Source organism: Rhinolophus sinicus, chromosome 6 (genome assembly GCF_057876585.1).
Source record: "Rhinolophus sinicus isolate RSI-liver-muscle chromosome 6, RSI-T2T, whole genome shotgun sequence".
NCBI lineage: Eukaryota > Metazoa > Chordata > Mammalia > Chiroptera > Rhinolophidae > Rhinolophus > Rhinolophus sinicus.
This window is the reverse complement of record NC_142506.1, coordinates 69,513,012-69,529,319: the sequence shown is the minus strand read 5'-3', so window position 1 is coordinate 69,529,319 and position 16,308 is coordinate 69,513,012. Positions and strand designations below refer to the sequence as shown.

Below are 16,308 nucleotides of genomic sequence, written 5' to 3'. Positions count from 1 at the left end.
GCCTTGACTGCAGTTTCTGTCTCAGCAGAGTTGCTACTTAACATTTATATGGTATCAGATGTCCAAAATGAGCAATTTAAAAGTCAGGTCATTGAAAAATATTTTCTGTCAGTAACCCTTTACAATCTAAGCCCCCTGACCCCCCAGTAATAACTTCCTTTTTCATATGGGAGACTAGTTAAACAGTACCAGGCAGAGTATCACATAATGAATCGTTTTTTTTTAAAACTTGTTGATTCCATTTCCCTCGGCAATATGTTTTACATCAGATGTAAAATTTAAGGACTGTTTTGCAGGGATAAAAAAAATGAGCTTTTATCAAGAGTGTATGTGGAGTTTTACGAATTAGTAATACTTTTCAAAAGTCAGTTCCTCTATAATGTAAAAGGAGGAGTCAGTGTTTCTAGATTTTTGAAAAATAAGTGGGTAGTGTCAGGAATCTAATTCCATTGTGACCTTGGATAAAGTCATTTTTCTCTGACGAATGCCTTCTCATCTGCTCTAAGGGGATCTGACACTGACCCAGGGCTGCTGTCCAGATTCATTAATTGATGGCTTGCAAGGATCTAAAATCCCAAAGCTTATTTGCTCACTGCTTAGAAGAGTCCGGGGACTGATTTATGATTTAGCGAGACAAGTTAGTGCCAAATACTGGTACCTCATGTTTCCCTGCAGTGAAGGGATTTCAAAAAAGTGAAGTTTGAAAACAAAACCTACCCAACATCAAAACTAGAATATACAGAATGTAATTCTTCTATTGGTTTAGGTGAAGTGTTTCTGTATCTGGAATTTAAAAAAAATTAGTGGGATAACAAAACTTTTTTTAGGTAGAGCTGTTATAAATTATTTCAGAAAATGTTCAAGTTCACGTGTGTCATGTGTATCTTGTGTAGTGTGTGTACACAGGCAGGAGTGTGTATTTGGTGAGCTTTGGGCTGAGAGTTTTCAAGATGATTTTCTCTTCCCTCAGTGTGGGATGGCCGTGATGCCGTGGGGGTCGTGCAGTTGGAGGGCGTCTGCCCACCCAGCAGTTTAAATAATTCCAATTCTTGCCTGACAGGAGAGTAAATAGTCGACTGAGTTTTTAATATTCTGCAGTGATCTCACTTGTAAAGTGTGTGTGCGGGGGCAGTGAAGAGGTGGCAGGGGCCATGTTTGTCTTGATGCTCAGAACACAGCCACGTTATGTTTCATTCTTTACTATTAGATAAACTTTTAGAAAAGGAAAGCTAATTAGAACGCCTGTGTAATCATACAAACCTGGGTTTGCAAATATTTTGTTTAAATAGATCTTCTGTTATTGGGCCTCATAACGTTAGCTTTTAGGTGGACCCATATATGCTGCATTTCCAGTGCAGCGTGGTTTTGTTTTTGTCGTGCGTCAAGCAGTTTAGTCAGTATTGCTTTCTAGATGTATTAACACCCTCCCTAATGTGTATATACCAAGTTTTAAATCTTTAAATGTTGAGTATTTTAGTTGTGAGCATGTAGCTGGGCTAAGATTTCTCTTCCCAGCTATTCTCTTTCTGTGGCTGCAGGCAGAGTTTTGTGCATTCCTGTATTAATTCTTGCCATTTCACTGGCTTGACCAAATTGTAACGTTCAGCGAACTAAGGACTAAAAGCTAGTGCGTTTTGAACACTTGGTTGGAGCTTTTATTACGCACACACTCCTGTGAGGCATACATACATACTCCAGGCGACAGACACCAACCCATTCCTGTTTTGCTCTAAGTCATAACTCCAGAAACAAAGATCAAATCCCTATTAAAACCACATAAATACAAGGTCTTTAAGGCAAGATCCTCCCAGTTTTCTGTGTGGCTGGACCAATGCATCGCTGGGTAATATTGAAGCAGATGGTAGCATGTCATCCTGGGCAGCTCTCACTTGGAGGGAAGAGATCGGTGAGGGGGACCGCTTAGGAGTTGTACTCTGGTCGCTTCTTATTTGTGGGTCAAGGGACGAGGGGATGGAGGTGAGAGAGAGACATGTATAAAGAGAATTTGTGGACTGTAACCTTCCTTTTGTAAGATTCCAGGTATTCCACGCTTTTTCTCCCAGAAAGGCTCGTATCCAACATGATGAGGCATTTCGGACAAACCGAGAGCAGCCACCAGTTTGCCCAGTGGGAGTCTGGCATCAGGCATTTATGGCGAGTCTGGGGGTGGGGTTTAGCAAGTTGGGCTTGACGGCAGCCCATTCTTCAGGGTTCCTCTGTAACTCCTCTTTTTTCCACTGCTAACCTTGTGGCTTTTCCTATCTTCCATTTGTAAAGTATATCTTTTTCTTATGTAATAGCTAACTGCTCATCAAGACTCTTTGAGGGGGACAGGATTTAGAATTTGGCTTAGGATCCAAGACAATTTGGTTTTGAAGGTTGGTGTTAGCCAGACAGAAACGAAAACTTGAGTGTAGAGATTTCATGGAAAGAATACTAGAGTAGGAATCAAAACATTTGACTTCTGATATGTGTTCCATTTTTGTTGCTAAGGTAGGACAATTTTACAGGTAAACTGTGCTGAGAGGAGTTATCTAAGGTGACTCACCTAAGGTGACAGCTTTTGAAGGACAGATTGAGGAATTCCAAACCGTGGCTTTTTACTTCCAAGTAGTGTTCTACCTTCTAATACGCAGTGACTCCCTTCACAGACCACAGAAGTTACCCGGCTGCTCTCGGCTCCCGCACAGGCTTTTGGGGGAGGAGAGTAGTTTTCCCTCGTTTCCTTCTGCGGGGAGATCCATGTAGATCGTGAGGTGCACGTCTGTGATGTCAACATGCTGTTTTCTTTTTGTCTCTTACAGTGTTTGTCTATAAAGTTTATGATGTGTGTATATATTAAACTTTCATTTATTTGTGTTTTCCCAGGACCCATCAGCTCCAAGTCAAGTAGTTGATTCAATCTAGTTGTGGCGGGTGCAGCTCATGGGGGAATCGAACTGGTGACCTTGGTGTTAAGAGCACCGTTCTCTAACCAACGGAGCTAATAACCGGCCGCCCCAAAAGTTTATAATATTTTAAATGAATCTTGTACCCTTATTCTTTTAGTTTATCAGTGTACGAGAGCTTAGCCATTTCATGCTCTCTGTTGGTTGGCTCATTTGTATGGAAACTCCTGGCTCATCACTTGCACTGACCACTGGGAGCCCAAGTATTTGAATGTTAAGTACGTCCCCGGTCATTCTAAGGCTCAGCTAGGTTCGAAAACTACTGGTGTAGATTATTCCCTGATGAGGTTTAGGCAGCTGTTAACATGAGGAATTCTCTTACCTGTTGACTTCTAATTAATAGAAATTCTCCGCTCTGCTATAGGAAACTAGGGAGTCCTTTTTTCTCAGCTCTGGTGAATGAAGAAATGATATGGGTCCTTGGGGGTTGGTTGTAGGTTCAGTTCAGACATTTATTGATATGTCAGTGCCAGGCATTCTGTTAATATTCTAGCGTTTTAGAAATGAGTTAAACAGCTTTGAGTTAAAGACGCTTGGTGTACTGGTGTGAGAGACCTGCGGCTGGACTGTACGGTGTGAGTGTGAGTAGGCGTGAGTGTGAGTAGGCGTGAGTGAGTAGGTGTGAGTGTGAGTAGGTGTGAGTGTGAGTAGCGGGGATGGAGCCATCAGGGATGGGGGTGTGGAGTTTTGGGGAGGGGCTGCCTGGAATGCCTGGGAACACTTGGGTTTAGGGAGGAAATGGGATCAAGACAGAACCGCAGAAACAGCACGTTTCCGTTGGAGGCGCAGGAAGTGCGCTGGGAAGCGCAGGAGAGAAAGCAGGTTTGGTGAGTGTCAGTGTTTCAGACTTACTTGACTTCATGGTCATGGTTTTCTTGTTTCAACTGTAGACAGAGCTGCGAAACCCTTTAGAGAAGACCTAGAAAAGCAGGTAATAGCAGAATTTTTACGGTTTGTGTCCCATTGATACCAGGCAGCCATTCAGGGGAACACCAGTTTTATTAGCCTGAAATTCCTCATACTTTGATTTAGGTTACAGTGGGTTATCTTTTAATTCAAACCGATCATTAAATGTGGCAGTAAACGTGAACGTAGGAAGGCAGGTGATAGAGGTATCTCCACAACACAGGATGGTCTGAGATATTTGTATCAGGATGCATTATGTTGAGGTCTCTGGAGGTAAGATCCATTTATATTTTTCTGCCATCCTAAACCGAGCATGCCTGTGTGTTAGTCCATCCTTTTCTTTCAAATGGGACCGAGCCTTGACGCAGGTTAGAACTGCCGTGCACGGAATCCACGTGCAGGTTGCCCTAGTACAAACATGAGGGTCCTGGCCGTGCGGGAAACTGAGCAGCCTCAAGCAATCCGAGTTCAGGGTCAAGCCCGCGCTTTCCTTCAGATAAGGTTGTTAGGGATCATACATGGTCCAAAACCATTTCTGCTTTTAATGTTGGACTTACAGTTACCATATTTTAATTGTAGGGCTAATAGCTGTTAAACATTTGCACCTAGTGAAGTGTGTGGCTCACTGGTTTGGTTTCTTTTTCTTAGTACAGTTACAAATGTGTCTGTAGATGGAACATCGAGCAAAACAGATTTTGCAGGCTTTTAATATCTTCGAGGTTCAGGCTGGTTTTTAGTGCCACTACTGTCCCTTTCATGACATTGATTTTGAATGTCCGAGAGTGACCAGTTTAGCAAGTACTGAAGGAGATAGAGCATGTGTTTATAGATCCAGTGAGGTCTTAAAGTTAGGGTGTGGGATGTTTCACTTTCCCTGCCCTTGGTGTCCAGGCAGGTTTGGGTGTCACGGAGCGAAGTTTGAGCGGGCGGAGTCCAGCCTCTTGCCTAAACCCCTTCACCTGACAAACATCGTTTCTGGAACCTTTCTGAAGTACGTAATCTTTTCTTAATCTTCACAGCCTCAGTTTTCTACCAGAAATTGTCTTTTCCCCCTGGGATCCTAGGTGTGAAAGAAAACAAAACTACTTATTAAATGATTTCCTTGTGGGAAAACCTGTGGCAGTGTAGCTGTTTGATCATCACATGGCTTGTCGGCAGATTGAAGGAGTATGTACTTGCAGCAGTTAGATTCCTGCAGGGGAGCAAGCGCTGAAACTGCTTCCGGTCTTGTTCAGTGACTATTAGCAGAGGCTAAAAGTTTTGGTTACATTATACAATATTCCTTTCGGATACTTTAAAGTATCAAAGCAAAAACCATCACAGTGTTTCTAAGTGGAGATTTTCATTGTTTATTTGGCTACTTAATTTGAGAATTATTTTCCTGTTTCAAAATTTTCAATTCTTAAGAGGCCTTGCTAGGATCTCTTCCCTTCTTTAAATGGCTCCCCCTGTCCCCATGTAAAATCACTGCCCGTGAGGTCAGACTTCGCCGAGGACATCTTAGTTCTAATACGACAGTGTGCGTTGCAAATAATGTGTAATTCTTTCATTGGAGTGTAGCTTGACAGCTGACAACCGAATGACGTTTATGTCATTTTCTCTCATTCTTTATAATAACCAGAAGAGGCAAAGTTTTCAGTGATCTGATTTTAATGAATGACTAATCTTCTGAAACAGTTTCTTTAGTTTTTAAACGTATTATACCCACTGTGTGAACTTCTTAGTGACAGACATGTACTGTCTGTCATTTCATTTTTAGGATGCTTCATTTTCAGGATTCGTTTTATTTTAAAAAGCTTCATGTTGAAATAAGCATAAATTATGTAAAACCAAGAGAGACACACATCTGTGTACATACCTAGTTGCATATAAACAAAGACATAGCTCGTAATTCATAAGGCTTTAATGTATAGACTTGATGGAATTCATTCTATATCATTGTATTTTGGGCTTAGCAGGCATATTTGAGTAATCAGGTACTGCCATTATGCATTACCCATAAGTCTTAGTTTGTAAAATTTTCAGGCCAGTTGGACAGTATTTGATCATTTACTTGGATATTCTGACACGCTGTCTATATGTTTTTGGTCTAACCTTCAACCCAGATCAGTTCGTTCCAGAAAGCCAACAGCTTTGTAAAGTGTTAGAGAGCAGAGCTCTGGGCAGCAGAGTGTTCTTTAGCATATGCCACAGCGTTATTGCGAAGCAGTGTGATTCCCTTCTATTGCACTGGATGGTGTACAACTAAACATTGCTTTCTTTATCTTTAGTTACGGAGCTAAACAAAAATAAATGACTTTCATCTCCTTGACCCAGGCTGAAGTGTAAGGTAGTATTTTTAAATTTATTAGCAAAGTATACTCTGTCTTTAACTGACATTTAAACATTAGCCATAGTCTTTGTTGAAGAGGTGATATGACAGCGTAAACACTTGAAGACCTTATCTGTAATTGCCTTCTTAAACAGTTAATGCTGCCGTTATTTTTTTTCCCTCTTTTTGATGTTAGTAATAGCTTTGTACGAATTTGTAATCTGCTGTTTCCCTTTTTAAAAATTATGGTAAAATGTAATGTACTTTTGAACATATTTTATCAGGCATTGCTAGTTGGGCATTTTTTCCTTTGGTCTTGCTGTCACTAAAACAAAATCTTGTTTTACTTTTAAACTAAAAGCAATCAATAGTGATAAATTGCAACAGCATAGATCTGAAATAAAAGTAACTTCTTTCCCCCTTTCTGTTATGAATGTCTATAAAATTTACATATTTGTAATACTGTTAACACGATTTTGTGTGTTTAGTTTTTTCACTCATCCAGTCTTGTCTGTCTCTCCATTTGGGACATCTAGATCTTTTTTCGTTTATTATAGCTGCAGAGCATTTTCTTGTTATTTATAAATGTATCAACATTTATTTAGCTTATTCTCTACTGATAGGTATTAAGTTCAGTTCTGCAGTGAATTTTCTTGTGCCTGTATCTTGGTGATGTGAGTGGTAATAAGTATTTGTAGAGTAAATTCCAACTAGAGGAATTTTCTGGGTTAGCGGGACTTTGAAAAATATGCTTTCTAATTGCCCTCAAAAAACAAACAAACAAACAAACAAACAAAAACTGCTGTTCTAACTGTCAGGGTACACATCTCCTAACATTGCAGTGCTGGTGAGATGTGTATTTCTAAGCTTTGCTAATCTGGTAGGTACAAGTAAGGGGATCTGTATATTATTGTTCTTAAATTTTGATTGAAGCTGGACACCAGTAATTTTATGATTGGCTGTTTTTTCCTGCTATTTATAGAATTTGTTCATTCCTTTGTAAATTATTAGTCTTTTTCTTATTTGTTGGTATGAGCTTTCTGTGAATCGAGCATTTTAAAGTGCTGTGTAATACTCAGTGTTGTTGTAATGCCATAATAACCATATCTACATAATAATCATATATGTGTAGTTTCTAGAGAATTTGACATTGTTATAGCTGTTTTGTAACGAGAGAGACTTCTTTTTTGTCCCCCTTCTTCCGCCTCCCCCGCCAACTCCGGTCCAGCCATTGTTTCTCAGTCTGGATGTGTAGGACACAGCTCCCTGGCCCAGGCTGGTGTTATGAGCCTTGTGCTCCCCCCGCTGAGGCAGTTGGTCGCCGGTCAGCAGGCTGCTTAGGCCAACCTCTGGCTGCTCACGGCAGCCCAGCTCCAGGGAGAGCTGTTGTTCACAATCTTAGCTGTAGAGGGCGCAGCTCACTGGTGTCCATGTGGGAATCGAACCCGTGATCTCGGCGTTAGGAGCAGGGCGCTCCAACCACCTGAGCCACCGGGTTGGCCCGAGATACTTCTGTTGACCAGAGGAGTCAGTCTCTCTCCTAAGTCAGTGATTCTTCACCAGAGATGTCGAGGCCCAGGGACGCTGCTCAGCTGGAAGGTGTGAGGAGGGTCGTGTGCAGGACGTGTTGCGGCTCTGGGGAAGGCTAATCATACATGTTCTGCTGTCCTGGTGGGAAAAGGTTGAGAACTGCTACCCTATGTTCTATTTTGTTTGACTGGTTAGAGATAACATGATTTGTGTAACCCAGGTTTTTAATTTTAAAAGTTTTTAAAATATCAGAATTATAAATTCTTCTGATAAAAGCCTTTGATTTTTCCCTAGGATTGGCAGCCACCATTTGCATGTGACGTTGACAAACTTCATTTTACCCCACGTATCCAGAGGCTGAATGAATTGGAGGTAATGTCCTAACTACTGTTCTGGTTGCCTGTACCCCAGAGGGACCTTCTGTGAAGAGGCACTGCCACCAGTCCAGTGGTGGGTGTTAGCAAAGCTAAGATATGGCCAATAATTGATAATCACAGTAAAACAGATGGCAGGAAGGCCTTTGCAGCAAACCCAGTTTCATTAAAAACGCTGATTTTTGTCATTCACTGTTGGCTCATTCGTTCATTCATTCATTCAAATCCTTCCAAATTTAGGTGACAAGCACTAGAATTTGAGTTCTGAAAGGGATGTACTGTGAGATCCGTCTAAAGGAAAAGATTCTTCAGCTCTAATTTTCTTCCAAGTTGATGTATCTTCACTTAGATTTAATAACGCTTTAGTTTCCCAAGGAGGAGTGAGGCTGCAGGGCGTGTCTCTGCACTCCCTGCACTGCTGCTCCCCTAAAGTGCAGGAGTGCGGTTTGGGTGCTGCCAGCATCGCCGTCATTCATTTATGGCAACATTTGCTAATCTGATTTTCATATTGGACCAAGCCATATTTTGTTTTTCTACACTAAGCGCACATTCTTAAATGGAACGTCTGTGGCTGGTGGTAATAGCATCTAGTATTTGTGTTTTCAAGTGGAGCTTGAAAGATGGGAGATGCATACTCACTGTGAGGTCTTGGACTGTGGTCGGGAATGTCTGAGCATTGATCTCAGTATTAGTCTTGTGCAAGTTAAAACTTATAGAACTGTCTGACTGACATTTTACAAGGAAAGAGAAATGACAAATTTTTAAAATAACTTGTAGACAACAGTAATCATCTGGAACATTTAAGGGAGTTTCCCTGGCTGTCTGTTGTCTTGAAGTTATCAGGACATTACAATTGATATAGAATCCCCATTGTGAACCTGTGTTTAGATTTGTGTTTGAGCAGGTAAGAGCATCTGTGCTTTGAGAGAACAGGCCTTTCATGTACCCAGATTGTAACAGACCAGGGGCCGTACAGAAGCTTACGTGTCATAGCTTCTTAACCGGTAGCAACGTTGTGCTCATAGCACGCCATAAACCCAGCACCTGCCCGCCTGCCTGCTTACGGGAGGGAGGGTTTGCCTGGCACATGGTGGGGTGGGATTAAATTTATGTGGTGTTAATATGGAATTATTCAACCAGTTTTATTTTGTATATTTTGGGCAGTTTCTCTGTGGAATTCAAAAAACGGCATTGCACTTAAAAGTATTGTAAGAAAGCACATGCAGAGGTAATAGGCAGGAGCTTTCAGTTGAGGCAAAATGAAAACTCAAGTCTTTGTCCTTTAGGCTCAAACTCGTGTGAAATTGAATTTCCTGGACCAGATTGCAAAGTACTGGGAGTTACAGGGAAGTACTCTGAAAATCCCACATGTGGAGAGAAAGATCTTGGACTTGTTTCAGCTTAATAAGGTAAAAGGTTAATGACCATCCTCTCTCAGTTAATAATTGTTCTGACTGCATGAATGTGATATTCGTTCCTTTAAAAATAAACAAACTTGTTTTCAGTATATAAAATGAAATTCTCCATTCCGTTTAGTGATTGATTGGGCTGTACTTGTCAGGTCTGAAAGCCTTATGACATATTTTACTGCCACCTGTTTTTGTTTTCTTGTTGATGTTGATTGTTTTTTTTGTTTTGTTTTTGTTTTTGTGGGGGGTCATTTTTAAACGTCACAATAGCCCTGTAAAGTACTCCTTTCTGTTTTATTACAGATAAGACAGCTGAGGCTCAGGGAGAAAATTGACCAAAAAGGCTGAGTCACAATTCAGTACCTTAACTTAAGGTTCCCCTCAGTCTAAAGCAGGGGTGTCAAAACTGCGGCCCGCGGGCCAACTGCGGTCCGCAATCTATTGTTAATTGGCCCGCAGCAAATTCCAAAAATATATTTAGTTTACTTAAATAAACCAGGTGAGGCAATACGTACTTTACCTCGAGTGAGTGGCCCGGCTGTTTGTGTATTTTACCGCATATGGCCCTTGGTGAAAACCGTTGAATAAAGTGTGGACACCCCTGGTCTAAAGCCTGCATTCTCCCCACCGAGCACACTGCCACCCTTCCTACTCCTTAGTTCGTGGAGATTTTTAAGGTTCATTGAGTTGGACCCTTTTTTATTAGAGATGTTAATCTAGTTCTTGCTCCCAGAAAATCTTGACTACTTTGGGAAACTGAGAAGCAGCTTTTGCAGGTACAACATGTTTATGGGCTGTGCTCTCAAAAGTGATGTTTTGATTTTCTAGCCTAAAAATAATAGTGTGTATGTATTTTCTTTTGGCTTGGAAAAATGTATTTTTCAAGGATTACCTCAGCCAAGAACATTTTGTGCTTGGAGTCATACCTAGGCATGAGGGAATTAGACGTGGTTTCCATATAGGTGTTTCTAATTTCTTTTGAATTTTATTTAACAGTTAGTTGCAGAAGAAGGTGGATTTGCAGTTGTTTGCAAGGATAGAAAATGGACCAAAATTGCCACCAAGATGGGCTTTGCTCCTGGCAAAGCTGTGGGCTCCCACATCAGAGGGCATTACGAGCGTATCCTCAACCCCTACAACCTGTTCCTGTCTGGAGACAGTTTGAGGGTGAGTCTTGGGCGAGCCTTAACCTGTCCTGTTTCACTGCTTATTGACACATTGTCTTCAGGGTGAATGACAAGGCCCTGATTATGTGTGGAAGGTACTGTTCATAAGATTTGTTTGTGAATTTTTCTTCCAGTGTTTTTGTTCTGTTTTGAGAGCAACCATACTTAGACATTTATTTTTGGAATGAATAAGGTTGTAGAGGAAATACCCTTTTGCTGTCAAAAGCTGAAATCTGTTACTATCACTACAGATGTTTCTTCCTTACAACTCAGAGTTGATTATTGTCTGTTTGTTCTGGCTTATGCTTTTGCAATCGCCAAGTGTATTTCTGGTTGTCATGTGAACATACAACGTGAAATACCTGGCTGGCCGGTTCTCTTTTGCCCGCTGAGATCTCCAAGGTGATTTTCAGATTGAATGTTGATATTGGTAAAGGGTAGGGAATTTAATAATACTGGGTAGCTAATGGATCTTCTTGTAAGGATCCATGTTCCTGTGTAGCCATGTTTGTTTCCTTACACAGATGGTATTTGCCAAATTATTCAGATAAAAATTTTTGTTCTAATTAAGGTAAAACAATATTATAAAAACTTAATTTTTAGGGCCCTTGTCAAAACAAAAGAATGTCATAATCCATTCACACCCTTGGAGTTACTCTTAGCAGTGAGCCCTGTGATGTTCAGAATTGTTACTGTGCTACAGAGAGATAGGAAGGTAATACTGTATGTTCAGGGATCAATTACTAATAAAAACTGTCTTGATCCAGACATACCACCTATAGTGCTTAAATCTGCCGCGCTCCAAGCGTTGTGCTTTCTTCCCTCCCTCCTTGATTCCAGGTGAACTTTTTTTTTTCTGTGTATAAGAACATGCCCCAATCTAATATTCAGAAAGGAGTTGTTTTTTAAATGTACATTGTATAAATGTTTGGTGAACCCGTGGATAAAATTGTTCAGAATATTGTATGTGGAACCTGTATGCCTCTGTTTTGTAGTCAGATCTCGACGGTAGCCCACAGTACATTTTCTCACAATTAACCTTCCCACCGCAGCGTGGAGGTGACAGTGAACGCAGGAAAGAGACTCTGCCTGCTTTCGGGATGCAACCTTCTAGAAGCATCTCGTCTGTGTACTTACAGAGGCAGTGTTGTTTCATAGTTGAAAAGCATGTAAGCATGTATACAGTCAGTCTGAAAGAAATCAGTATTGCAGGATAACTCTTTACAAACTGTGTCTGCAACACAGGGGCCTACTATGTGCCTGTTGAGGGGCCTACTATGTGCCAACTGTCTTCTAGGCACTGACACATTCACTGTAGAAAGTTTAAAACAAAGGAAAGTATGATGAGAAAAATCACTGCTAATCCTCTCACCTGTTTTACCCCAAGCCCTTTTTATTGCACATCCATACAAATTGAGAGGGAGTATACCCTTCACACACAGATTGTATCCTGCTTATTTCCCTGCCTAGCACATCATAAGCATTTGCCATGTCATCAAATAATTTTGAAGATACTGTTTTTTATGACTCTGTGGCATTCCATTTTTATAACCAGAGCTTGATTTGATTTCTCCTATTGCTGAGTGATTAGATTGCCTCCAATTTTTTATTATAATACTGTGGTGGGCATTCTTTGTACACGTTTTTATGTTCATGTCTATTTTTGAAAAGAATTCTTAGAGGAAAGGAGAATTGGAATACATATATTAATGTTTTTAAAAAGAATGGAAACCAGCGAGGTAGCACTGTACACCTGTTAGTGCGACACAATCCAGAGCGCTGATGACACCGACGCTGGGACGATGTGGCAGGACGATGGGGCAGCAGCTCTCACTGGGGGTCGGGGCTGGGGTGTGGGCGGTGCAGCCTCTGGAGGACGGTGAGGCAGATGGTTCGAAAAGGAAACACACTCTGAGCAGATGATCCAGCAGTCACACACCTTGGCATTGACCCGAAGGAGCTGACAACTTAACGTTCACACGAAGCACACCTGCTCATGGATGTTCATAGCAGGTGTATTAGTCATAGTCACCAGAACTTGAAAGTAACCTAGATGTCCTTCAGTGGATGAAGAATAAATTCATTCAGACAAGGAATATTATTTAGCACTAAAAATAAATAAGCTCTCAATCCATAAAAATACATGGAGGAACTTTAAATGCATATTTATAAGTGAAAGAAGCCCGTCTGAAAAGGCTTCCAACTCTGACGTTCTGGAAAAGGCACAAGTGAGGAGACAGAGGATCAGTGACTGCAGGGCCTGGGGGTGGGAGGGGGGGAGGAGTAGGCAGAGCACAGAGGAGGTTAAGGAGGTGAGACTACTCTGGATGGGACCCGACATGTCAGTGCACATTTGTGCAAACCCACAGAAGGCACAGCTCCAAGGATGACCCTAATGTCAGCTGGGGACTCTGGGTGACGATGACATGTCAGTGTAGGCTCATCACTTGTGACAAATGCAGAAAATGAGGTATTTTGATTATGGAAAGTTATTTTGGGAGCTTTTAAGGGGCTTTTCTAACAATTGGGCCTTCAGTTAATTGACACATGCAAACAGGGCTGCATGCGGCTGGCCTCCTGGGAGTGCTGTGAGCCCACTGGTGACACTAACAATGAAATGGATGGAAGCAACACTATTCACTTGCTAAAAATTTTTTTAAAGCTGCCAGATGTATGATTGGCAACTGCAAACGTGTCTCTGTGTTTATCTAGATTTTAAAAATTGCGGACCCGTTATGAATGTACATAGATAATTATAAAATGTATCTTGCAAAAATGCAATGCAATTCTCTAAGGTTCAGAAAGAAGGGAAACTCATCAGTACAATGTGTTTCTTCTCTAGTGTCTGCAGAAGCCCAGCCTGGCCACAGACACAAAGGACAGGGAGTACAAGCCCCACGATATCCCCCAGAGGCAGTCTGTGCAGCCTTTGGAGACGTGCCCCCCAGCTCGGCGAGCAAAACGCATGCGAGCAGAGGTGAGACCGTCGACTCACGCCTGCCTGACACTGGATTGCGCTCGGCCACACGCTCTGCGAGTTTCAAACCTTGTCCGCCCCACAGGGGGTGCTGTGTGTGTTCTAGCGTTTACACTTGGGGGAGTTTCCTGTCAGAGGGGTAAGGAGTCGATTTCTAGGTTAATGCTGCCTGGGCAGACGGCTGCTTAATTGTTAATACAGTCTTGGGAAGAATGGTGTCTGGTTTGCCTGTTACCCACATGAAGTTAGGCAGTATTTATTGGGGAGTAATGCTGGAAGATGTGAAGCCAGGGAGATTTTGGGTGAAAAGAACTAGCTTTTTTAAAAAAGAGCTTCGAAGATAGCTAAAGCTACTTTCTATTTTTCTCAGGCTTCCTGGAAAAAGGAGCATGGAATCTATGGCAAACATTTAATGCAAAGACAAAACAATGATGCAGCATTGGGGGAGGGAGCGTGACTATATGAGGTGAAACATGAGGAAAGGTCAGCAGGCGCGAGAGGCTGTAGAGCAAGGCAGTTCGCTGTGGGAGCAGCGTGTGTTGCTGGTTGCCTGGCCCCCACACAGAGGTGTGCGGGTTGTGGCTTCCTGCCCTGCCTGGGGGAGTGGTAGGGGTAGGTGAGCGGTGTGGTGGTGCATCAGGGGCACGTTAGAGCTGGGAAGCTCTAACCTGGTGACACTAACAATGAAATGGATGGTTTCTGAAGCTTCTGGTGATTTAATGATTGTCGGTGAGGATGAAGGGAATAGGCTGTTTTGTTTCCTGAGGAAATGGGTAAATAAGAGAATTGTTTTTCCACTTAGATATTTAAAAAAAATGTAGTGACTATTTTTCAGAATCAAGATCACCTCAAAATAGGAAAATAGGATTATTTGAAGCTCATAAGCATGTTTAAAATTCAAGTTCCATTAATCTACAAGTCACTTCTTGCTTGAGCACATCTTGATTGTAAATGTTTACGACACGCCCAGTGCAGTGGATGCCTAGGTCTGCCTGCTGCCACAGTGGTGGCGGTGTCAGCCGGGAAGAAGTTCTGCTCGCAGGGGACGTCCTGACCACGTAGGAACGAACACGGGAATATCCAGTGGACGTCCTGACCACGTAGGAACGAACACGGGAATATCCAGTGGACGTCCTGACCACGTAGGAACGAACACGGGAATATCCAGTGGGCGTCCTGACCATGTATGAATGAACACAGAAAAACGACCAACCAAGTTCAGTTCCAAAAACATGTCAGCATTACAGACCACAGACACTGCTTTGCTTTATCAATAATTATTAGCACTTCAAGAAATAATGGACGTATGTCAACTATAAGTGAAAAATAAATTTTAAAAATAATGGAAACTGAGAGTGGCTTATATACCCTTGGTGATACGGGGATCCTGAACAATTTTGCTACGTTAGAAGAGTGGCTTTATAGTCACAGTTTACTGAAAGAATTAATAGAAATCTGAATGGAAGCTGAGGTTTCCATAAATGTGGGCAGACTTTGGAAGGAGCCAACAAACTCTTCCAGGCTGACGGAATTACGTGTATAACTACCTGGGCTTTGGTTTTATGGGGACTGAAGAAAGCATCAGGGGAGTAGGTGAGAATTAGGAAAGGAAGAGCTGTTCCCAGTTAGGATAGTAACACTTCCCATGATTTGTTCCTGATCCTTTTACCTTTCCCGATTTTTTTGTGACCTATTGAAGTAGAGACTACTCTCGTAACTTCTAATATTCCTCACCTATTCCTTAAATAACAGTACTCTGAAGGGCGCGCTCTCCCACTGGAGGGTAGTGAGAACTATGTTTTGAATTCCCTATTAATAGAGACAATTTATAGGATTGTAGTCACCTTGAGGTTCCAGATTGATTTTAGAAGATTTATTTGTTTTTAAAGGAAACATTCATGTATATCATAATTTATTTTTAAAGGCCATGAATATTAAAATAGAACCGGAAGAGACAACAGAAGCCAGGACTCATAACCTGAGACGACGAATGGGTTGCCCAACTCCAAAATGTGAAAATGGTAAGAAAATTTATCCCCAACTAGGGAAGTAGTAACAAGTAAATCAGTAAAAACAATTGTTTGTTAATTAAGAAAACATTGGAGCAACTGTTACATGCTAACCCATGACGTGGGCCTTGAGAAGTAAAACACTCGTATGTTAATGTCCTTCTCTATCAAATGTCCATTAGGAGTGCAAGCCGATGAGTGTGTGTGTGCATGTTAGAGATGGGCTGGAGTTTCTCAGCTGTCACTAGTTGCTCCTTTGAAATATGGTTCAGTAGCATTCATTGAAAAGGAGTGATTGTGAAAAGCATAGGTGCCTCTGACTGAACGCCTGATTTATTCCAGCGTGTCCGGCAGACATGCTTTCCAAAGCTGAGTGTTGCTTGATAGTTGGCTGCCTGGCCCTTGCTTGATGTCAGTTGCTGAGAGGTAGGTTTGGGACTCTGTGGAGAGAGATCCTGTATCCTGTGTAGGCAGGCACACACAGGCAAGTGAGCCTGTGACTGACGTTGGTGCTCAGTGCTGGGCGAGTTGGTGGCAAGGCAGCACGATGTAATGGAAAGTAGGTGCACTTTTAAAAATATGGATCTGGATCCTGGCTCAACCAATGACTGGTTAGTTGTATGACCTTAGAGCTGTTCCTTGACTTCCTTTAACATCAGGATTAAGTAACTTATGGGA

General features: G+C 41.9%; 1 protein-coding gene across 3 annotated transcripts in view; it reads left to right on the top strand.

The window, feature by feature from the left end:
- The window catches only part of KDM5B (lysine demethylase 5B), a 50,996-nt gene that overhangs the window by 5,875 nt on the left and 28,813 nt on the right, over window positions 1-16,308 (top strand). For all 3 annotated transcript variants that reach the window (XM_019750845.3, XM_074317139.2, XM_019750846.3), the window contains exons 2-6: window positions 7,990-8,067; window positions 9,356-9,478; window positions 10,475-10,645; window positions 13,487-13,621; window positions 15,546-15,642. In XM_019750845.3, the coding sequence (XP_019606404.3) occupies window positions 7,990-8,067; window positions 9,356-9,478; window positions 10,475-10,645; window positions 13,487-13,621; window positions 15,546-15,642 (604 nt within the window). The remainder of the gene's footprint in view (window positions 1-7,989; window positions 8,068-9,355; window positions 9,479-10,474; window positions 10,646-13,486; window positions 13,622-15,545; window positions 15,643-16,308) is intronic.